Source organism: Dryobates pubescens, chromosome 14, assembly GCF_014839835.1.
Source record: "Dryobates pubescens isolate bDryPub1 chromosome 14, bDryPub1.pri, whole genome shotgun sequence".
Classification (NCBI taxonomy): domain Eukaryota; kingdom Metazoa; phylum Chordata; class Aves; order Piciformes; family Picidae; genus Dryobates; species Dryobates pubescens.
In genome coordinates this window covers 30,353,620-30,377,870 of record NC_071625.1, presented here as the reverse complement: position 1 = coordinate 30,377,870, position 24,251 = coordinate 30,353,620, and the positions used below count along the sequence as shown (strand labels likewise).

General features: G+C 43.8%; 1 protein-coding gene across 5 annotated transcripts in view; it reads left to right on the top strand.

The window, feature by feature from the left end:
• The window catches only part of STAU2 (staufen double-stranded RNA binding protein 2), a 205,886-nt gene extending 182,195 nt beyond the window's left edge, over window positions 1-23,691 (top strand). For all 5 annotated transcript variants that reach the window (XM_054167443.1, XM_054167444.1, XM_054167446.1 and 2 more), the window contains 2 exons: window positions 21,916-22,004; window positions 22,863-23,691. In XM_054167443.1, the coding sequence (XP_054023418.1) occupies window positions 21,916-22,004; window positions 22,863-22,956 (183 nt within the window). In that variant the 3' untranslated portion in view covers window positions 22,957-23,691. The remainder of the gene's footprint in view (window positions 1-21,915; window positions 22,005-22,862) is intronic.
• Window positions 23,692-24,251: the final 560 nt, after the last annotated feature.

Here is a 24,251-nt window from a genome sequence, read left to right as displayed (position 1 = left end):
GTCCTGCCCACCTTCATGAAAAGCTGCACTTCTTTCTGCAGCAGTGGCCTTGAGAGATGGTCCTACTTTCAACCCACTTAGGAGTGACCACATTTAACAATGCCACCAGATGAATTGGTTTCTGTGTTGGCTGATGCAGTAGATACAGGGATTAATGCTGTGCAGTGCAGGTGTATGGAATTTTCTACATTTAAATGCAAAGTAATTAAACAATGTGAAGGACTGAGGAGTATACAGGGATCCAAACTGGCCCTTATGAGAGCACAGCTGTCCAGTTAGCCCTGCCTAGTAGCATTCTCCACAGAGAAAACTGCATTCTTCATTTGCATGATGAGGAGCATACATCAGATTCTGTTTCACCTCACTTCACCCTCTGCTTAACCTTTTCGTGTTGCAGGATGTTGTTAGAGGCAAAACTCTTATTTCTTCCACTTCCATTATACTTTGTGCTAGCTGTTGGGTGCCCAGGGATAGCACCCACCCTGCCAGCTAAGCCACCCTGCAGACAGACTAATTTTTCACTGCTGAGGGGAACTGGTGAAAGACATGAATGTGGGATAGTGAGAGTAAAAATCTTGTGAGGAGGCTAGGAACTCTGTGCTGCCTCTTCTCCAGGGAATGAAGGGCTGGAGCTTCTAACACTGCCAGACGGGACCTTCCACAGCACTTTACAAGCAAGAAGCTTTGTTGCTTTCCAGGAGAAACCAAGGCTTTTGTTGCTTGCTTTTTTCAGTCTACCAATGTATTAGGACTTTTGCAGAGACAGCAACAGAAGATGTTATCTTCCCACAAGCTAAAGAGCATAGGCACCTCCCCTGCCTGCCAGACTTTGATGTTCATCAGAAACAATCAACTCTGCCTACCTGGTGAGTTGTTATTCAGCATGTGCACTTCATATTCTTTGCGGACTCATTTCACCAAGGCCAGAGCTTGATCCTGTTGCCAAATCAGAACTGGGCAGTTGCACTGTGCTGCAACAAGGAGGCTAAGGCACGGGGCTGGAGCTGCTCTTTTCTGCTCAGCAAACCACATCCAAAAATATCTTGCCATCTGCACAGCAGCCACACCAACAAAACCACCACCAGCAACAAAAAGTAAGCCCATGTTTTCTTCATTAAACCAATTCTGCACATGCTCCGGCCCTCTCCTGCAGTCAAACCCCACCAGGCACTACGAGCTTGTGAAAGGCTGGCACTGCCTGGGACATCCACGTGCCAGTGCCAAGGGAAGCCCTTGCTCCTCCCCTGCCCAGAAAAGACATTCTGCTTTTGTGACATCTGGGCCACTGCAGCTCCTACAAGAAGAGGGAGGTTTGCTCTTGTCTAGAAATCATTAACAAAGTGAATGTGTTGTGTAGTAAAACATCGTGAGCCCGTAACTGCAGTACAAAAACTATCAGCATCCAATTCTGATGATTGACTGAAAACTCCTTCCTGGCCATCTGTATGAAGGAACAAACCTGGTGTGAATGCTGCCAAAGATACTTTCCTAATAACGAAAATGTCTTCATTTTAGTGCAGTCTTCTTAATAAAGTCTTTCACAGGCTGTTAACTGTAATGATGTTGGGATTTTTTTTTCTCCAAGATGATTGAGTTTTCATCAATGACTGTCTTCATTTATTTATACAGGGAGTTTTTTTACTTTGTTTGAATGATTGATATTAATCCACTCTATTGTTAATTGTTGCACCCTTACTGGAGAAGCCTAAGGAGCTTTGTCAGTTCACTACTACTGCTTTTGTGGTCTTTTGTGTGATTTATACCCATTGTTGATATTAAGTTTCAATTCAGTCAATCATGGCTTAAAGACAAGAATGAAGTTGTTAGGGAAATATAAATGATTGACCAATTTGCAGGGGTTGTTGATGTTAATGAGTTGAGTTGCTTTGCCACAGACATGTCTGAGTGGTATAGCCAGAAAGAAATGCCGCTGCTTTTCACAGCAGTTGTGGAAGGGAACCTGTTTGTAGCATACCATTAGTGTCTTACTTGAGTAAAGCATTTTTCAGCCTTGCAGCATCTCAAATGAGTAGAAGCAGGCCAAAAATAGATGGATCGTAGATTCTGCCTTCACTGCAGCTGGGTCAGTCCACTGCTTTAGCATCCTTGGTGTTGTGTCTTGCATTTCCTGAAGCCTCATCTGGGAAGTATCCACAGATTTACATTTCCAAGGCAATACCTATGAAGAGAGAGCTGGCCATACTCTTCACATCTCTTCTAGACAGGTACATATTTTCCTAGATCTAGGAATATTTCCTTCTGTCTGTCAGGCAAAGAAAAAAAAAAAAAAAGCTACAGGAAGAAACCAACTACATTTCTGGGGTAGAAATATGGTCTAGAAACCCACTGCATTTTCCTGAGAGAACAGGAAAGATTGCAGCAGTTGTTGTTGTTCTTTTTTTTTGGTGTGTGTAGTCCATAGGAGAAGAGAGATGCTGCCTGGAATATGTGTTTAAAAAGATGTTCCACATAACAAATAACAAGGGCAAAAGGGGTTTCACAGAGGAGCAGGCTGAAGTGCAGTAGGCACTGGGATGCATTAAGAAGCTTACTGTTGGTCCCAGTCACCTTTTTTTTAGCTGGGTGTTTGTTGCAGTTTAGTAATGACACACAAGAGAGCTCAGTATGGAGATTAAGTTGTCTTGTTTCTCTAAGTTTTAAGCAGAGTATTCCTCATTTACAAGGAAAATGGGTAGATAAAGATGAACGGGTTCCTTACTAATGGCTGTTGCTGGGACTTGCTTTATTTCTTGTCAGAACCACTGTAGCGCTGTCGTTTGCAGGCTAACATTGTTTTACCCTGCAGTTTGGATGATCTTCTCCAGTTGTATAATCACAGAGTAGTATGGAGTATCTGTGGGTGGGTTTAAGAGATTTTCTAGGTGCCTTTATTTCAGAAGTTTGGCATCCAAACATTCTATGATTTGTTTATACTGATTTCATTGAGAAGGAAAGACTAAATCTGATCTCCTCTTTATTGTAACTTGATAGCACGGCAGTTATCACAGGCATGGTTTCAATTAGGTCTTATTTGTGCTTGAAGAGTATTACTGTGTAATGTGCATGGTTATGGGTGTATTTTCTCAGCTTCTGTTTGCAGCCTTACAAAGCTGGTGTCTCCTTCATGCTCCACTTGTATTTTTGTGTGACAGCTAAAAGTATTAAATTTGTAGTGCTGCAGGAGACTGAGCAGAATGTTTTAGTCTCTACTGCCACTTAACATACACTAGTATCTGCTTTTACTGTGGGCTTGATTTTAAGTAACTGGTGAATTCCCCTATATTAGACAGTTTCAATGCCCAGCTGGACAGGGTGCTGAGCCATCTCATTTAAACTATATTCTTACCCTGAAAAGTTGGACTAGATGATCCTTGAGGTCTCTTCCAACCTGGTTTCCCATGAATCTATGAATTCTACTCCGTCATGGCAGAGTAAAACTGCCTGGAAGCCCTGTGAACGTTGGTTTATTTGTTCTGCAACAGCTGAAACTTGCCTATCACTGCCCCTGGAGATTAGATTGCCACCTGGGAGGCAGGACATGTGGCTTGTTGACCTAAAGCTAAGGAATCTAAAATCCGTACCTCTTGTACTCTGGACAAGTGTTCTCACATCCATGACAAAAAGGGGAGTCTTGCCTCCACCCTCTTCTCTGATGAGATCAGTGGGCTCTGTTCAGGCCTGTTGAAGAGCTGAGGAGAAGACTGTGCATCTGTAGACACTAGCTGACCAAGCTGCCAGGTCCTCTGCATGTACTCCTGGCTTTGCACTTGAGCTACACAGAAGAGCAGGAGTCCACCTCTGGGCTTAGAGTACCTCATTTCCTGTCTCTCCTCTTCACACTGAATAAAGAAACTGAGTACTTAACTTCAGACCTTTGATTTTTATCCCAGGGACATGCTATTTAAAACTTTGCTCTTGTAGTGCCTAATTTGTAAGCCCCTGAATTCTTCATTGAATCTCACCCTGACAGCTTATTTTGTAACTAGCAAAATTTGGAATAAGCTCTTTTTGACAGCTTCAGTTAATGGATTTTAATAATAGATGCTAGGATGAAATGATAAAATAGCTGTTAGCAGAGCTTCCAGACTAAAAGCCAGTTGTTCAGTGAAGTTGTTGGACAGGTATCTCTATTTTTGAATGTAACTGTAAATGGAGGAAAAGCAGGTCCATCGCTGGAGAGTTCAGTTAATCAGTCAAGGAGTGTCTGCACTGCTGAGCTGCCAGTTGGAGAGGTTCCTGAATTTAAGAAGTCAGAGTTCTTGAGGAACTGGTTCCTCCTTCTTAGTGTCTCTCTTGAAGCACTTCCTAAGCTACTAAGTCCATGAGGTATATCATTGCATGTAGGACAGCATTCAGGGGGATGCCTGAAAATGCTCACATCATCACTACTCATCTGTCTACCTGCATTGCAGTAGCAGCCAGAAGTAGGAGTTAATGACTGGAGAGAAAACTTGGGTGCAGATATCCAGTTCCTACTTAAATCAACAGACAAATGGCAAAAGAAGCTGAATCTGAGGTTTTCCATTGAAAAGGGGAGCATCAAGCAGTAGAAAAATATAAGATAGTCCAATCATCAAAAGTACAGCTGCCACTTCACAAAATGAACAGGAAGGTAGCTGGGACTGATTTTGAGTGAAGGCAAACCCTTCATTTTACCATGCATTAGCCAAAGAAATGGTTGAATTTGGGTGTAAAATAGCAGTACTGGACTAGGCAGGGGAAAAAATATGGATCACAAGAGTTTTCAGCAATGCTGCCAGTTAACTTGATCAGTGCAGGAATGAGTCACTGAAGGCAGGTTATTTTTTTATTTCACCTCTAGGATATACCAAACTCTCCTCACAGGGTTTTGAGGTAAAAGGAGAAGCAATGAAGTTGTGATACTGCTCCTGTATAAAAAAAGGCAGGTTAAAATATTGTACTTTAAAAGAAAAAGTTAAAAATATGAATATAGACTTGAAAAGGGATAGTGGGGACACAAATAGTATGGATTTTTTTGTTGTTGCTAGAAACCCAGGGCTTTCCTTTCCTTCTTTGTGGCACTTGGAAGGTATTCTCACAGGTGAGAAAGAAAGCATAAAGCTCCATCTCCCCTCTCCTGTATTAAGGGTCTAGACAAAGCACAGATTGCATTTCAGCCACTGCATTCAGCAGGATCTCTCAACGTTTCCAGATATTTTCATAATCCTCTGATCCAAATAGTAAGTTGAAATTTCTACACCTAGTCTAAAATTCCTTTTAAATCTGTGGAAGAAATCATCTTTGCAAAAATCAACCTGGTTTGGCACTCACCAGACACTTACTCTTCCCAAACCATGGTTTTATTTTGCAGTTCAGCTCTAATTCCAATGACTATAAGCTGGGATTGCTGGACACTACAGTCTAGTGAGGAGTTTAACAGCAGGAGCAACAGGCCCAGGTTAAAAATTCAGTGACCAGGAACAAATGTGCCCTTTATTTAATCTCCTAGATGTAGCTTATTTGCTTTAAACTTCTCTCATTTAGCAGAAAAAAATCTAACCTTACAATGTCTTCTTAATCACAGTTACTTTCAGTGGGACATACATGCTCTATAAATTAAGCTAGCACAGAAGTATTCTTTGGACTTGGAGACTGACAGTTAACTATTAAATGGCATCTAAAATACCTGGCATTGCCTCTGAGGAAGGAAAATGGCAATGCCTCTACTGAAAATGCAAAATCAAATTTACACCACAAGTGATGGAAACGTACTGCTTAATGTCTTGCAGGCAGGAGCTTAGGCTGAAAAATACTGAGCTAAAGTGGATCTCCAAGGTCACACAGCAGATTAGTGGCAAAGTCTTTTGAATGACTCAGATTTTTCAGAGAAGCACAAAGTTGTGGTTGGAAAAGATCTTTGAGATCATTGAGTCCAACTCATTCTCCCCCTGTACACAGCACTGGTCAGGCCACACCTTGAGTTCTGTGTCCAGTTCTGGGCTCCTCAGTTTAGGAAAGATGTTGAGATGCTGGAACGAGTCCAGAGAAGGGCAACAAAGCTGGGGAGGGGTCTGGAGCACAGCCCTATGAGGAGAGTCTGAGGGAGCTGGGGTTGCTTAGCCTGGACAAGAGGAGGCTCAGGGGAGACCTTAGTGTTGTCTACAACTACCTGAAGGGAGGTTGCAGACAGGCAGGGGCTGGTCTCTTCTCCCAGGCAACCAGTACCAGACCAAGAGGACACAGTCTTAAGCTGTGCCAGGGGAGGTTTAGGCTGCATGTTAGGAAGAAATTCTTCATAGAGAGAGTGATTGCCCATTGGAATGGGCTGCCCGGGGAGGTGGTGGAGTCACCGTCATGGGAGGTGTTCAGGAGGAGACTTGATGGGGTGCTTGGTGCCATGGTTTAGCTGATCAGATGGTGTTGGATGATGGGTTGGACTCGATGATCTTGAAGGTCTCTTCCAACCTGATCTACTCCTATTCTATTCTATTCTATTCTATTCTATTCTATTCTATTCTATTCTATTCTATTCTCTTCGCCAACTCTACTAAGGCTGGTGCTAAACCGTGGCCCTCAGCAACGCATCTCAGCCTCTTTGAAATGCCTCCAGCAGTGGAGATTCAGCCACCTACCTGGGCAGCCTGTTCCAGCAGCTGAGAACCCTTTCAGGGAAGAAGTTTCTTCCCACTTGTCCTGTCACTTGTTCCTGTGGAGAAGAAACTGATTCCACAAAACACATCAGGAGCTGAAGTGTTTTCATTCACTTTGAAAGGAACTAGAGACCTCTTGGTTTGGTTTTGACATGGAAGAACCACCAAGTCTACAAATATGCCACAGCAGGCACATTCATTGTCCCAGTGATTATGTATGGCACTTGCCTGTGACATTTTGACTGGAGAGTCTGTCCTAAGCCTAGAAAACCTTTTCTGAAAACAGACACATTCTCACAAAAGTGTTATTTCTTGATTTAGTGGTTTTCTGAGAAATAATTTTGACCACCTGCCCTCCTCAAATGGCCTATCCAGCTGGTCACATGTGTCCCCCAGTCCCTTCTTTGAGGAGCAGCAGGATCTGCAGCATCCTCATGCTACTTCTGATGTACTTCTCAAATTTTGGGTCTTGACATAAAAAGGCTGGAATGAAGAATATGGTGTTGTGCATACCCAAGTGAAGGCAGGGAGCCAACAAAATGCTGTTGTAATTACAAGTGAACATTCTTGTATCATAAAACTGCAAAGAAAAAGCTATAAATCAGAGCTGGCCTGGTGGTCCCTGGCAGCAAAGCACAGGAGATTTAAGCTCATTCCCTGAGCCGGCCAAGAGTGGGATCCTCGTGGAGACAGTGGCTCATTCCAAGGGAAGGGCATTCCTCATGTCTCCTGAGTGACAGTCATGAAGCACTGATTTTGATGGGAGTCAGATCCAGCCTTCAGCTCTGCAGGAGTGATAATCTGAAAAGTGCTGGCCATTGTGAAAAATAAAGTAAGCTGGGAACCAGAGGAATGTTATCTTCAGGAGCTCTTGTGTGTGTGTGTTTAGGAGCCTACAGCTCTGTGTTAGGGATGTGCTTTGTCCATGTCCTCTGTTTGATCACATCTTGTTCTACTGGAGTAAGATTGTCCTTCGATTCAGGTAGCTAGCTTCACTCTTCTGTGTGCTCCCCCATGACAGCAAACTGTGCTAAAAGCCTTCTGTGGGCATTAAGAAAATGTAAGGAAATTAATACTGTCCAGAATGTCTCTGTTGAAGTTCCTGTCACTGATGAACACAAACTATCCCTTCAGTTAGAAGTGGGTTTTTTTCTTTTGTCTTGGAACATTTGTCCTTTTTTTTTTTTCATTCCAGTGTGTCATAAGGAGACAGCTCTTTAAAAATCATTGATTTGCCTGGATAATTTCCTAATTTCAGCAATAAGTAAGTTGCAGGAAGGTAGGAAAGTATTAAAGCTGTCAGCATTGGGCAGTTTTCTTTAATACAAGCTGCACATGGCTGTTATTTCCTGTCTTTCTGAAAGATGTGGATTGAGCTGAGCCTACATTCACAGTTCAGGAGGAGCAGAATAAAATGATCAACTGCTGTCAAAATAAAACCAAAATTGAGAAGAAGCATAAAAAAAATCCTGACAGTGTACAAAAGATTACAGCCAAACAACCCCCTGTTGCACTAACAGCACTTGCCCAGCAGCAAGAGTCAGCTGCTGGGAATGCCCAATTCCCCATCAGGTTGGTAAGAATCTATAATTAATAGCACATTTAGAGGCTCTTCTGTAATGAAGCCACACTTTAATCTGCTAGCCTGATTATGGAGGAGGTGAAGGAGAGAGGGCAGAATTGCAGAGTCTGGCTTTGCAGAGTATATTATCTCCCTGTTGATAGCAGTGTGAGACCAAGGCAGAGAGCTTTTTTTCCAGAACCAGCCCCTGCAATGGCTGGAGAGCTGCAGTCCTGGAAGGTGAAGAGCTCTTTCTTGAACAGATATGACTCCCTCCAACTCTGATAAACTTTCCCAAAAGATGAGGGAAATCTATCCCACACAGGATGTGCTCAGCACATTGAGGGACTGAGTTAGTAATGTCCCTGATAACTGTGGATACTTCATTGTAGGAGTCAGTTTTTATTTAAAAGTTTTAATAGGAGTATGCACATCTGTCTTTATACCCAGCAGCTTTTCTGGCCCACAAGAAGTCCTCTGTGAGTTTCCCCAACTGAGCTCAGTGGGATCTCTGTCAGCTGCAAGATTTATGTCATCTTTTTCAGTCCTGAGAACTGTTCCTTAAGCTTTTCACATCTGGATTTAATTGGAAAGACATTAAAAGACATTAAGTGTGTTGGAAAAGCATATTTTAGAGAAGATCTTTATAGACACTTCCATTAAAGGAGCTGATGGCTGTAGGTTAAAATGGGATGAGGACAAGCCATCAAGCAGTTAGGAAGGACAAAAATGACATTACAAACTCTTTCAGATGAGCAGTTCTGCCTGTAGCTTGACTTCAATCAGGACAAAAATACCAGTTAATGCAGTGTAAAAATACTCTGAAATCAGAATTAGAAAAAGAAAACAAAAAAGCCTTGGGGAAACCTCCCACTTTCTAATTACAGGCCATATATGCTAATTTCCATGCTTTTCATTGTCAGTCTGGACATGGCTCTTTGTTGGACCTGTGTGCAGGCTTGCAAAATAGAACTTGGAAACCGAAGAGGTTGGAAGTATCCTGCTCTGAACGCTGATACAGGAGCAGAGTTACACAGAAGCAGAGATACAACAGTTTGGTACTTGGGCTTCGCCACAAATGCTGTCATGCAAGAATCTACAGCCCTGCCTCCTGCTTTGTTCCAGCTGCAAAGTGGTGCTTGCAGAAGCCAGTGGGCAGTCCTTTGTAATATCTTACCTTCATCTTCAAACTAAAGTCTGGAGTCACGTTTTGCGCTTAAAACCTAAGGTAATGGTCTTGGTATGAGAGAAGAAGCATTCTTCTATTGAAAAATAGCTAAAAAAGAGGAATCTTGTATTTAGGAAATTACTTACTCCCATGTCTAAATATTGGGGGGGGGGGGGGCGGGCTCTTTAGAGTATTTCAGCAAAATGAATTTGTGAAAGGCTCTCACCTGTCTTCCTTTTCTCCACTATGGCACAGAAAGCGTTCAGCATTAATGGGAAGGTTATTGCTTGCTGGGTGATAGTGACAGGAACAAGGCATTTCAATTGAAATTGTGGCTGCAGTACAGACTGCTGTTTTCTATCATGAAACATATATCTTATTTTTCAAACCTCTTTCTGCTGCCTTGGCCCATGACAAAATGCATGTAAACTAGAAAAAACAACTCTTACTTCTAGTGCCTGACCTTGGGCCAGCCCTTCACTCATGCACTTTCTTCACTTCAGTTTCCTACTGTTCAAAACCAGGAATAATAAAACTACCTCTGGTCCTTAGTGCCATTTTGTCTCATGAAGGGGAAGATACTTGCAAGGAGAGGTACAAAGGATTTAGACTCTAGTGAGCGAGTTGTACAAACTCAGGTGACTAAGTGGAAGAATAAACACGTTGAAATAAATGTTGGGCAACACTTAATAGTTTGAACATTTTTGTGTGCTGATTTTGGTGTGGATCTTTGAGAAGAAGATCTTTTAATATCCAAATTTGGGCCACTCTGCATGAGCAGCTGCCTAAGAAAACCACTGAAATAACAGAATAAATGCTTATAGCTGATTTGAATACTTGACAGTTTAGAGCTCATTCATTTTGTTAAACAAGTTCTGGCTACTAATTATATGGGTTAGGCCCCATTCTCTGGTGAGGAATTAAGTAGGCTTTGCCTCTTTTATGGACTGCTAGCCACGTGGTGAAAGCTGTGGTAGTGATGTTAAAACCAGGATGGAACTGTGGAGATCAAACAGATGAGGACAAGTGTCTTTTACAGAATGTTTTAGAAGTCCTCATGAGCTCTTACACAGCTGAGAACCTCAACCCACTTATTGAGAGACCAGAAGTCAAAATCTCCTGCAGTACAGATAGGGTTAATGACAGTGGACTTGTAAATCTATGGCCTTGATGCAGAGAAATGTCCGTAAATAAATAATTAACCAACCCAAACTGTTCTGAGAACACAGCTGACAAGGATATTTTCCAGCCTTCAGTGATGAAAGAGAGAGTGATTCATGGCCTTTCTTCCCTGCTGGTGCAGGATTCTGCCTGCCGCTCTGCATTCTGCTGTTTGCAGTTTTAGGTTTAAAGCCACAGGTTTTAAAACTCCTATAATATTTGCCTGCAGCTTTTTGGCCGTGCCTAAGGCCAGTTGGATGATTTAAACCTCTGCCTACCCATGTATTAATTTGCCACCTAAATGCTCTCATCAGCAGTCTCTAATTATTGAAAGCCTGAATGTGTACCTCCTTCTGAAAGTTGGTGTGTAAGAAGCTTTTGACTCAGGATACGAAATCAATTTGAGACGATCTGTTTTCTGGTGACATTCTGTTGTCCATATCTAGTGTAGGCACTTGGAGATTTTATTATTTAAATAGATTTGTCTTTATGCTGCTAATTAAAATGCATGATTCTCTGTTCTTTCAGTTGCAACAACTGAAGAAAAAAATTAAAAGGAATTTAGAAACAAATTTAAAATAACTCCCAGATTTTTAGGCCAGAACTGAAAAATGCACACTGAAAAGATAGAAGTCACCTGACACAAAGAGGCTTGATTAGAATTTATTTTAACTGCTGATACTGGGGCTGAATTCAGACATACCTCACTACATACTGGTATTAAACCTGAAAGCTCTTTTGAGGTTGTAGAATCACAGAATTGTTTTGATTGGAAAAGCCCTTTCAGATCACTGAGCCCAGCCATTCTCTGTCTCTACCAAGGCTGGTGCTAAAGCATGTGCCTCAGTACCACATCTCTACCTCCAGGGATGAGGATTCAACCACCTCCATGGGCAGCCTGTTCCAGTGCTTGAGAACCCTTTCAGGGAAGAATTTTCTTCTAATGTCCAACCTAAACCTCCCATGGTGCAACTTGAGGACATTCCCTCTAATCCTAAATGTTTATGAAGAAGTGCCAACTTGCTAATTTCCAGCATAGATTGCCACAGCAGGAGGTAGTTAGAGATCTCCTCAGCCGCTTGGATCCCCACAAGTTTGTGGGACCAGATGGGATCCATCCTAGGATGCTGAAAGAGCTGGCACATGAGCTGGCCAGGCTGCTCTCCATTATTTTTCAACAGTCCTGGCTCACCAGTGAGGTCCCAGATAACTGGAAACTGGCCAGTGTTATCCCTATCCACAAGCAGGGCCGGTTGGATGAGCCAGGGAATTCCAGACCTGTCAGCCTGACGTCAGTGCCAGGCATGATTATGGAACAGGTCATCTTGAGTGCAATCACACAGCACTTGCAGGATGGCCAAGGGCTCAGGCCCAGCCAGCATGGATTTAGGAAGGGCAGGTCCTGCCTGACCAACCTGATCTCCTTCTATGCCCAGGTGACTGCCTGGTGGATGTGGGGCAGGCTGTGGATGGAGTCTGCATGGACCACAGCAAGGCCTTTGACACCATCCCCCACAGCAAACTGCTGGCCAAGCTGTCAGCCCCTGGCTTGGACAGCAGCTCTCTGAGCTGGGTTAGGAACTGGCTGGAGGCTGAGCCCAGAGAGTGGTGGTGAATGGTGCCACAGCCAGCTGGCAGCCAGGCACCAGTGGTGTGCCCCAGGGATCAGTGCTGGGCCCCAGCCTGTTCAATATCTTCACTGATGATCTGGAGGAGGGGATTGAGTCCATCAGCAGTAAATTTGCTGACGACACCAAGCTGGGGGCAGGAGTTGATCTGTTAGAGGGTTAGAGAGATCTGCAGAGGGACCTTGCCAGGCTGGACAGATGGGCAGAGGCCAAGGGCAGGAGATTGAACACATCTAATTGCCAGGTTCTACACATTGGCCACAGCAACCCCAGGCAGAGCTACAGGCTGGGGTCAGAGTGGCTGGAGAGCAGCCAGGCAGAGAGGGACTGGGGGTACTGGTTGACAGTAGGCTGAACATGAGCCAGCAGTGTGCCCAGGTGGCCAAGAAGGCCAATGGCATCCTGGCCTGCATCAGGAACAGTGTGGCCAGCAGGAGCAGGGAGGTCATTCTGCCCCTGTACACTGCACTGGTTAGGCCACACCTTGAGTCCTGTGTCCAGTTCTGGGCCCCTCAGTTTAGGAAGGAGGTTGACTTGCTGGAGTGTGTCCAGAGAAGGGCAACAAAGTTGGTGAGGGGTTTGGAACACAGCCCTGTGAGGAGAGGCTGAGGGAGCTGGGGTTGCTTAGCCTGGAGAAGAGGAGGCTCAGGGGTGACCTTATTGCTCTATACAACTACCTGAAGGGAGGTTGTAGCCAGGAGGGGGTTGGTCTCTTCTCCCAGGCAACCAGCACCAGACCAAGAGGACACAGTCTCAGGCTGCGCCAGGGGAGGTTCAGGCTGGATGTTAGGAGGAAATTCTACACATAGAGAATGATTCCCCATTGGAATGGGCTGCCCGGGGAGGTGGTGGAGTCGCCATCATTAGAGATGTTTAGGAAGAGCCTGGATGAGGCACTTGGTGCTATGGTTTAGTTGATCACATGGTGTTGGAAGGTTGGTTGGACTTGATGATCTTGAAGGTCTCTTCCAACCTGGTTAATTCTATTCTATTCTATTCTGTTCTGTTCTGTTCTGTTCCATTCTATTCTAAAAGCAAGTGTTTTGATAGCACTTGAAAACCTTTCTCCTCAAAATTGAGAATATGTGAGGAGGGAGGAGGAGTTGGAGAGGATACAGATGTCCCATAGAGTCTGAGCCCTATACAGATCCTATTGCAATTCTTTCCTCTCTTATTCCCACCCACTAGTAAGATCACAACCTAAACTTGGCAACCAGACCAGCCTCTCCACGCTGGGTTAGTCTCTTGTATTAGTGGTGCATTCACTAAGTTTGACTTTCTGCATTACTGATTAAAAACTTTTTAATTATTTTTAAAATCAGGTGTTTTCAGCATGGTTTTCTCTCTTTCTAACTACATCCCTGGAGACTTTCAAGATCAGACTTGATGTGGCCCTGGGCAGCCTGATCTAGTTGGAAGTGTCCCTGCTTACTGCAGGGGAATTGGATAAGGTGTCCTTTGAGGGTCCCTTCCAATCCAAGGCAATCTGTGACTCTGTGAAAATCTTGTGTCACCCTTGAAGCAACAGAACTGTCTCATCCTAAATGACCTTGCAGCATTTTCTCTGGCTTTTTGAGGAATGCTCTGCTGTTCATGGCCCCTGGAATGCAATTCTCTCTACTGTTAACTCAGGCAACCCCTTTACTCCAGCAGATAGTTGAAGATGAATACCTGGGGAAATAAAATTCCATCTTGAATACCATCTTTTGCTCTATCCATTCCTTGGAATATTGAGGGGCAGGTAGGAATGAGTGGACATGTCTGTCAAAACTGGTGGAAGAAGGTGACATGCATGCTGCTTTTGACAGAAGATCTGCTGAACAGATTGGAAAAACTGCTCAAGAACAGTTAATCCTTTCTTTAGATTACCCCCAGAAAGCTGGCAAGATCAGGCTCTTCGTGGATTATGTGTCATTTCAGTTCTGGCTCCATGAGTTGCCTGAGGGTACTGTTAACTACTGTGTGGGACTTGTTCTAAGCTCCATCTGTGAATCATCACTCTCTGAAAGTAGTGGGCTCCTGTCCTCCAAGCTTCTCCTCTTGACAGGTGCAATCAGTAGCCTTCGTTGTAGTGCCTATCAGGTGGCTCTGCCTTTGTGCAGGGATTAATTTGGTTGGAAAATGCTATTTCCAAGGAAACGACATGAATTAATCAGATTATGTCCCTGTGGTTTTTATGCATATCATAAACTGTGGGAGGAAAGGGCTTAAAGTCATTTAATTAAGGTTTACATTGTGCAGTGTGAAAAGCCCTTCTGAATTTAATTTTTAAACAGATGTTAAAACTGGTTCACATGAAATCTTATCAAGCAGGGAAAATGGCACATTGAGAGGAAAGGGGCAGGAGTTACTGCTTGTGATCTAGTAAATCCATTTACACCACGAGGTGTGGGGAAAAGGACTTTGTTTGCAATACCCATCACCTGGTTTTGGCTTGGATTTTCTATACGGAGACTGTAAATCCAAGAGAACTAAATGACAATTGTAAGGAGTCAAATTTTAGCTGCTTTGTGTGTGTCAAATGTCATAGAGTCATAGAATGGGTTGGGTTGGAAGGCACTGTAAAGATCATCTAGTTCCAAACCCCCTGCCATGGGCAGGGACACCTCCCACCAGCCCAGGTTGCTCAAAGCCCCCTCCGGCCTCGCCTCCAGGGAGGGGGCATCCACAGCCTCCCTGGGCAACCTGTTCCAGTGTCTCACCACCTTCACTGTAAAGAATTTCTTCCTAATTTCCAGTCTAAATCTGCCCTTTTCCAGCTCAAAACCATTGCCTTTTGTCTACAAGCCCTCATCAAAAGTTCCTTCCTGGCTGTCCAGTAGCCCCCTTCAGATACTGGAAGGCACAGCATTCTCTTCTCCAGGCTGAATAGCCCCAACTCTTGCATCCTGTATCCATAGCAGAGGTTCTCCAGCCCTGTGATATCTTTGTGGTTTCCTCTGGACCTGCTCCAACAGTTTGATGCCCTTCTTGTGCTGGGAGCACCAGAACTGGACAGGGTGCTCCAGGTGGGGTGTCATGAGAGCAGAGTTAAAGGGGCAAAATCACCTCACTCATCCTGTTGGTCACACTTCTTTTGAAGCAGTCCAGGACATGGCTGGCCTATCTTCTCTTGGTGCATTTTTGTATGCATGAGATTTTTAGTGTGGACAAATTAAAGCCAAGTGGAAACTTGGTCAAAAATTTCTTCATCAAGAGAACTCAAACCCAATTGCCAAGAACAGTAATTCTGAAGACATACAAATTTACATAGTCCTCAAACTCACCTCTTGAGCTGTGGTATTGTTGTGATTATCTCAGTAGCCTTCAACTGTGAAATTTAAATCCACATATTAAGAAGCCATGAAGTGCATCTGATCACTGCTTCAGCCACCTTTGTTGCAGTGTTGTTGCACAGGTGATGCTGGCTTTTGAGGCCTCAGTTGTCAGGGTGAGGGCAAGAGCCTTTTGACTTGGGAGGCTTTTCTACTTTGGAGTTACAAACCAAATGAGCATGGATTGTTTGAAAATGCTCTTGCTACCAATCCTCTTCATGCATTTCCTCTGCTTGTGTCTTGGCTTCTGGCTTGCAAGTGAAATGGAGGCCCAGAACTAGAGCTATCATTTTAATCTGACATGCAAGCATTTTGTCAAGCCTGAACTCAGGCACAGCCATATTCTTTACCATGAGGGTAGTAGAACACTGGTATAAGTTGCCCAGGGATGTGGTTGGGGCCCCATCCCTGGATTTATTCAAGGTGAGGCTCAAGAGGACTCTGGGCAACCTGATCTAGTTGAGGATGTCCCTGCTGACTGCAGTGGGGGTTGGGTAAGATGACCCTTTAGAGGTCCCTTCCAACCCAGACCATTCTACGATTCTGTGACTCTGTGATTCATGTACATGGCCTGTGGCCACAGGCAGTATGACCACAATGAGTCCCTTCATTCTGCAAACTCAACCTTGAGCTAAGACCCAGCTACTAAAGACAGTAAAATCTTGTCCTTCATGACCTCTCTGGACCCTGACTTCGACAGCGTAGTTGTTTCTGCCCATAATTTTATGTCTTCAGAAAACACTGGTTAAGGCCAAGCTGAAGAGTGGGTTTTGTATGTACTTAGAATACTGATGTTAGGAGACATATCACCAGTCAGCTAACAGTGTCAAGCAGTGTGTTTATTAGGATTGTCTCAGACCTCCTTGGTAAAGTCAACTGGAAGGGCCACAGAGAACAACAAACTTTTACAGTTTTCATCTTGGTGAAATAATCTGCAAAGTTAACACAGATTTAGGAGGAAGAACACAAACCACATACTGTGCTAAAACAAACATGGGAGAATTTTATCGTGAGGATGTGGTCTTACAAGCACGTGGACTAGCAAAGTGCCTGTCTGCCCTTGCTAAAAGAATGATCTAATGTTAGCAGATTGTCATTCTGAGACACTTAATCCCCAGAGTGAGAAACAGTTTCAATGCTCTTTTACTAATTGCCAATTGACTTGAGGAAAGCTAAAAGCTGGCTGGAAACATCCATCCCCATCCTGAGACGTACTCATAGTAATCCTGGGAACGGCAGCCAAGATAAACAGCTAGCGGTGCGGCGCATCCTGTTGGCATCGCGCTTTTGGCACTGTCATAGCTACGGAGAACACAAGCGATAGGAGAAATGTGTAAGGACATCTGTTCTGTAACCTGTGGGGCTTCACTCACAAAACAGTTGTAAAATCTTCTGGAGGAGAGGAAAATTTCTCTCGAGCTGTGCAGATGCTCTGTTGTAAGAGAAAATATCAATGGAAGGAAGTGCTGAGCCTTTGAAAGAGGAAATTGTTTACCAAATTCACTGTCAAATGTTCCATTCTCTTCTTTCCTTTTCGTTTAACCTGACTTATCTGCTCTTCATAAGTTATTTTTAAGCCAAGTGGTGTAAATCTGCTGGGACTAATAGAATTGAATCATGGATTAAATTAGCCTGGTGTCTGCTTGTAACTCTTCTTTGCTGCTCTGTGTCACTCTGCTGACTATTCAGGTCACAGCCTCTCAGCTACCAGCTTCCTTCCTGAATCCAGCATCTTCATGTCTGTCGAGGGAGACGTTAAGGACATCTACTGAGGTCCAAATTACTGTTTACTTAGCGGGTTCTCTCTGCTGATTCTTCCAAATGTAAGCAGGCTATGGGGGAAAGAAAAGGGGGAGTTTTTAAGCCACTGCAAGGTGCTCTCTACTATTCTTCTGCTGCCCTTCAGGCACAAGCCATGAAAGAATCTTTTCCACGTCCAGTTTTAAGTATGAAAAAAACTTTCTGGAAATTCAAATGCTGTTGCAAAAGTTGGGACATAAGTAGTTAATCTTTCCCCCCACAGGTATCAGGTGGGGAAAATGGCATGGTTCCATCAAGAAGAAATCAGTTCTTACATAAACCTGGAACACTTGAGGAAACTGGTAGATAAAGAGGGAGTGTGAGGTGTAGGAGGTTGGGAGGACCTGGGAAAGGAAAGTTTAGCACTGGGAGTATCTAGGGGACCTCAGTGGGAGGACATTTAGGATCAGGAAAGAGTAGGGGTGGTGGAAGGGGGAGATTTGTGAAGAAGCAAACATGATTGCATCTGCTGTAAAAGAAGTCAGTGCCCTGGGGTGGATAATAGAGGGAAGAAGACCAGAGGAACTGGAGTGGCTTGGGAAAGCTGTGGGACTGAGGCAGATGATGTGGAGCGTGGGGGCTTGGTACTGAGAAGAATGGGGTTTTGAAGAGATCAGCTTCCAGAGCAGCATAGGGGAGAAGCCCAGCCACAAGGGTTGGTGTGAAGGCTGGCTCTTCAACAGTGCTGACACCCTGGCACCTCTGCTTGGAAGATCAAGGATACAGGTAGAGCACCGTTTTCCTGCCACTTGCCCCCTCTGATATTTGCTTTCAGAAATACAGCTGATTTGATATCTTTCATACTGCATTTTAGTTTGGGAAGTGCAAGGCTTGAAGAAGGGTGAGATGGAGAAAAGAGACCACACCACATTGCAAGTGTGGATGTGTTGTTATTAAACACCCTGAATGATTTTGTGTTTCCTACAGTTGTTCCATATTGACTTCCTCAACATGCATGCAATAATGATCCATGCTTCCAGGCTAAAAGTTCATTACTTTAACTTGTGCTACATCTCCCCTTGCTGCTAGAAGAGAAGAGATGCCCTCATGTTCTGTTTCTATTGAGATAGTGGCTAATATCTTTCTAGGAATTTCCAAAGCAGTGTTTCTGGAAAGCAACCCTGTGAGCTGCTCTGTAATTTATGTGGTATGCCTTGCAATGGCCAGGTCTGTGAGTAAAGCAGTAATAACTAACAGATGTACTCAGATTCAGAGCAATTCCAGAAAGGAATTAGGAAGTTTGGGTTGGTCCAATTAATCTCTCAACGATTTGGGGATTTCAGTGACCACTGACCAAGATCAGACTGTTCTGCATATCATAGGACCAACCTGTGATCTAATCTTGAATGAAACATGACTTGGCTGTACTTCTTACCAGGGCCTCTTTGTCCAAGGCACTGCACAAACAAATAACCTGAACAAACAGTTCTTCAACAGTGAGTTTACAATTCACACGTCAAAGCCGGAAGCTAGGAGTGGATATAAAAAAAGTAAACAAGGTGGATTCAAAAACAGATGAGGTGGCAGTTAGGCTGTGTAGGAGGAGCAGATGGCTCAGCTTCCTTCTCTCCTTGCAGTGCTACCTGGTAATGGAGATCCTGGTTGTTTTACTAGAGTATCTCAGGAAAAATAGATGTGAGAAGACGGGAGGTTCTTGTGTGCCAGTTCCTAACCACTGAACTCTGGCTCCCATGGTTGCTAACCCATGACAAACTAAAGTACAATACAGAAGCAGCCCTGTGCAAGGGAGCGCAGGAGCCCAAATCACTCCCCTTCCTAACACCATCAGTAGTGCTTGCATTGTGATGAAGAGGACCCCAGGGAGAGGAGAAGACAGAAAATGGGATGAAGAAATGTGTTGGGTTACTGGAATATACAGAGAAGTTGAGAGTAGATGAAAACTCTTGTTGCCACTGGGAGATATTATTTTGGTTGAACAAACAGTGGTTTTGTTGTGCAGTCAAGATCAAGGATGGAAAGGCTGATGGTGATTAGAGCTTGTAGTTGAGAATGCATGTCCAAAAGAGTAAGGGACACTATGAAGTGGTAGAGAAAGAGCTGTCTTAAAAAACAAAACAAAACAAAATAAAACCCCACAAATATATCAAAATGTCAAGAAAACCAGAAGAAATGAGGAATGGGAGAATTAATTCATTGGGGAACTCAATGGGCAATAAAAGTGAAAGATCCTGTAATGGAAGAAGTTGTTACTGAGGGGAAGCTGACCCTTAGACCTGTAGCCATAGCAAGGAAAAACAATAAAAAGAAAGATGTTGAAGATGGTGGGGGGAAATTATGTCAATGGATGGGGAAAAGCAGAGAGCAAGTTAGCTGTTAGATACAGGGAGTCCAGAACACTTAGTACAGATAGAGTGGATGGGTAAGTTAACAGTGATCATCTGAGGTCTACCAAGACCCTTTGTATGATGTTTGGCTTTTTAATTGTTTTATAGGGTAAAAAAACATAAAACTTCACTAACTAGAGAAATTTCACCTTCATGCATTATGGAGGGGAGTACCTTTTACAGCTTTAGCTGTACCCATTACTATAGACCAGTCAAAGGATCATAGATTCATATAATGCTAGGGGTTGGAAGGGACCCCAAAAGATCATCCAGTCCAAACCCCCTGCCAGAGCAGGATCACCCAGGGCAGGTCACACAGGAACACATCCAGGTGGGTTTCGAAATTCTCCACAGTCTCTCTGGACAATGTGTTTCAGAGCTTCAAATCCCTCGCAGCAAAGAAGCTTTTCCTCTTGTGTTCCAGACTGTGTCCATTGCCCCTTGTCTTATCACAAGACACCGCTGAAAAGACACTGAAACCTTCTCTTTGGCACCGACCCTTCAGATATTTGTAAACATCAATAAGATCTCCTCTCAGCTGTCTCTTCCCCAGGCTAACCAGCCCCAGGTCTCTCAGGCTTTCCTTGTCAGACAGATGCTCCAGTCCCTTCATCATGCTTGTAGCCTCCCTTGGACTCTCTCTAATATATCTGTGTCCTTCTTGAACTGGGGATCCCAGAACTGGATGCAAAACTCCAGATGTGGTGTAGGACAGTGTAGCAGGAGGAGGAGAACCTCCCTCGACCTGCAGGCCACACTCTTCTTAATGCACCCCAGGAGGGTGCACCAATCTTGGATGCCTGTTTTTCTACTTGAGGGCAGCCTGGCAATTTCTGCACTTGCAATTTCTGGCAATTTTTCATTCACTCAAATACACATTGTGTAATAATACTGAAGTTGTATGAAAAGACCTTTCAAGGCAGAGAGAATCCAGGCAAAGAGCTGGTACAAAAGCAAATCTAGTTGTTCATTACAATGGCAGCTCCTGTTCCAGAGAGAGTCCCTCTTCTCTGGGAGGAATGGGAAATGAGGATAGGGAGGTGGACTTTTTCTGTCCCAGCAGTTAAGAGGAGAACAGCTTTCAGTTTTCTTCATAGTGTTTGTTGCCTCACTGTGAAGAGCAGTGCCATAGGGCCTGCACTCAGTCCCACTGTTTGAGATACTACCTTTGATGACAGTGTTTGTGCAAAGTTACCCTTTCCCCCCTGAGTGCATCCTAGGTGGCAGTGACTTTTCAATTCTGCTTTACGTTTCCCCTTCAAGACAGAACCGACTTCAATTGTTTTATTGTGTTTTCCAAGCCTGAGTGTTTCATAACCAACCTTAAATGGAAAAAAATAAAGCACTTGGCTTTTGCCAAAGCACTTAGGAGGGAGAGAAGAAAAATGTTGAGTCGTAAAGTGAGACTTGTGAAGATGAGAGGGAAGCTTGTCAGTAAAGAGTGTAGTTGTATGGAAAATGAACAGCTGAAAACTGATCATTCTCCTCTTCCTGATGCTTCTTCATCAACCTCTATTGGTTCACCCTCTTTGGCACACCTACCTGTGAATGAGGCATCGGTCTGCTGCATTGTTCCAGATGTGTCAGTTGCATCCTGCTGACCCTCTTGTTGCTCACACCTTCTGCAGTCATCTGCATGACAAGAATTTGGCCATAGGAGCTCTGGAAAGCATGGGGTTTAGGAAAGCACGTGGGGAAGCTGGAGACACTTGGCAGACCATAGAGGCAAGAATCCTAGAAGTATCTCATGGTCTTTGTGTAGCTGATGAAGCTTGCATTAACACAAATGGAAGTCACAGAATCACACAGAATCACAGAATTAACCAGGTTGGAAAAGACCTTTGAGATCATCCAGTCCAACCTATCACCCAACACCATCTAATAACTAAACCATGGTACCAAGCTCCTCAGCCAGTGTTTTTTTTAAACACTTCCAGGGACAGTGACTCCACCACCTCCCTCGGCAGCACTTCCCAATGGAAAATCTCTCTTTCTGTGAAGAATTTCTTCCCAACATCCAGCCTAAACTTCCCCTGGTGCAGCTTGAGACTGTGTCCTCTTGTTCTGGTGCTGGTTGCCTGGGAGAAGAGACCGACCCCCACCTCACTACAACCTCCCTTCAGGTAGTTGTAGTCACCCACAACTCAGAGGGAGAAGACATCCTCAAGCAGAGGATGTTATGTACCCACTCTGTTAGTCCTGCAGTCTAAATGGCTTCACTATACAGGAAATTACTTCAGTTTAGCCTATCAAAACACACACCTTCTTCCACTCTGTGTTCATACCCTTGTGCCTGTGGCTTTTATGACAACTCATTTTTCCCCTAGGCAGCATTAAGTGCCTTGAAACAGTTTTCAGAACAAGGGCTGGATCCAGTGGAAGGGGCTCTGAAAGTTGAAAATGGATCACATGAGAAGTAAGTACCGCTGAAACCCATTGTAATGCCCGCGTGGCATGGGAGATAAGAAATGGTAATTCAGAGCTTAGCTGCCCTTTGAAACTTGTGCAAAACTATTTCCTCTGTAATTTATAAGCAGTTTGTGACAGTTTGAGGAGATAAACAAGATTTCAGGGTTAGCATTACTGATGATGCTTAGCAATGAGCTACGAGCTATAGTCAGTCCTCCTATGGCAATCCTAAAGCAAAGGATTTTCTCTTTGCTGTGTGGATTCTCTCTAAGCAGCATAACATGGATTTTGTCAGCCATGTGGGAGCACATGATATTGCTTGCAAACAAGGACAGATACCAGCCAATGAGCCCTTGTGTCTGCAGGATTAATTTTACCCTAAAGAATGTGAAGTTCAAATTGCTTTCAGGTCTTAAAAAGCACTCTTGCATGGAGTATTAGCTTGAGAGGGCAGACAATAGCAGTGAGTTTCACACTGGATTGCCGATTATTTCAGATTTTGGGATTGCCTGTCCAGTACAGAGATTTGTGTTTTTTTGTCCAGCTGCTAGTCTGTTTACATAAGAAGGTAGTCTTGTGTTACTAAATAAATCAGGAAATAATAGAACATAAGAAGTAGGACTAAAAGTGGCATTTGGAATTTTCAATAGATGTGTATCGTGGCTATTTCTAAGCTAATTTAATCAGAAACATTTTTTCATATGATCTCATCAGCCTAGTATTTGAACATAAATATTGTTGTTTCACTTTAAAATGTTACCTTCCACAGTGACCTTTGAATCTCATGTGCCATCTGGTAATAAACATGTCTTAAAGATGTGCAACCCCGGACCTTACCACTCTTGTTAATGTATTAATCTTTCAGACAAGTCAAGCATCTGGGAGAGAAAGCAGACAATAAGCAGACTAACTCAGGCACCATTGCTCAGGACTGCAAGGATTCAAAGGCTGTCATCTAGGAGCTTCCCAGCACCCACGGCTGCCACTGCATCCTTATAAACCTGTCAACACGCACTAGGGTGATGTGTATGGGAAATGAATGACTAATGCCATGGCTGGAGTCCTTTGTGAGGCAGCACTATTCTGGCACAGGAGATAGCATATGTGGTACTCTGTATTCCACATACAACCCCCCAGCACTTCCCTTAGAACCTCAGATCAGAGCATAACTACATTGCCCAGAGGCAGAAGAAGTCTAATTGTGTTACTGGAGGTTAAAATAACAACTAATTAACAAAAGGTGTTTTTAAAAAGTTTGAAAATAAGGTGTTGGGGGGTGGGGGAGGAGGGGAAGCTTTACAATTGATTAATCTTGAGGAAAATGAGTCAGCCTTGGTTGAGTTATACAATTTTTTCGTAGTGTAGTTCTGAGTTCAGCTTACTGTTTCCTAAATAATGCTTGGATATTTGACAATTAACCAATGACAGTGCTGTGAGACTTGTAGCTGGTTTTCTCCATATCTAGTCATACAGCTTATCTTTTTATGCAGGCATTATGTATTTTTCATCCTATATATGAATATGTATGACTTTAAGATGCACTACTGAGAGTTGTATGCACGCAGAAGTTTCAATCGTGACAAGCATTTGCCTAACAGGAGCCGGTGATAGCTGTGGTCAGCCTCGATATACTCCAGGAATAAAGCAGATATGGCCTTGATTTTCCTTGCCATCATCACTTAAAGAGGCGACTCTTCCCCTTTCAACTCTGCTCTGTTGTGTGAAGCACATCTACAACCCCATTCTGTGTGTTGCACCAACCCACCACCTGCATCAGCTGTGTGTTTTTAACCTCTGCATTCGGACCAAGAGCAAAAGGTAAGACTGCAGCAGTATCAAGATGAGGATGCAGACTGTTGGTGTAAAGATCATTCTTTTGTGAAAGGAGTGACAGCAGGGAGATCATCTGTGGCTGCTCTGTACCAGAATGTTTCTCTGAAGTGTTTGCCCAAATGCAGTAAAACCACATCAATTCATGTGTACAATGACAGTGTTGTCTCTTTCTTTATTATTCACAGGCAGACAGCTAAGAGAATGTGGTAAAAAAATAATATAATTGCAAACCAGCAAATAGTTGGCTCCCATGCCAAAGCTGGGGTCCAACCTACCTTTCCCTGTGCCACCACCTTCTGCAAACTGACTGTGTTAGACCATCTGACATTTAAGCCATTTATTTACCCTTTTATTTTATTTTATGTAATCCCAGTGCCATAAGCACATAAAGCTGCTCCCCGCTGCCTAACAGTCACGACAG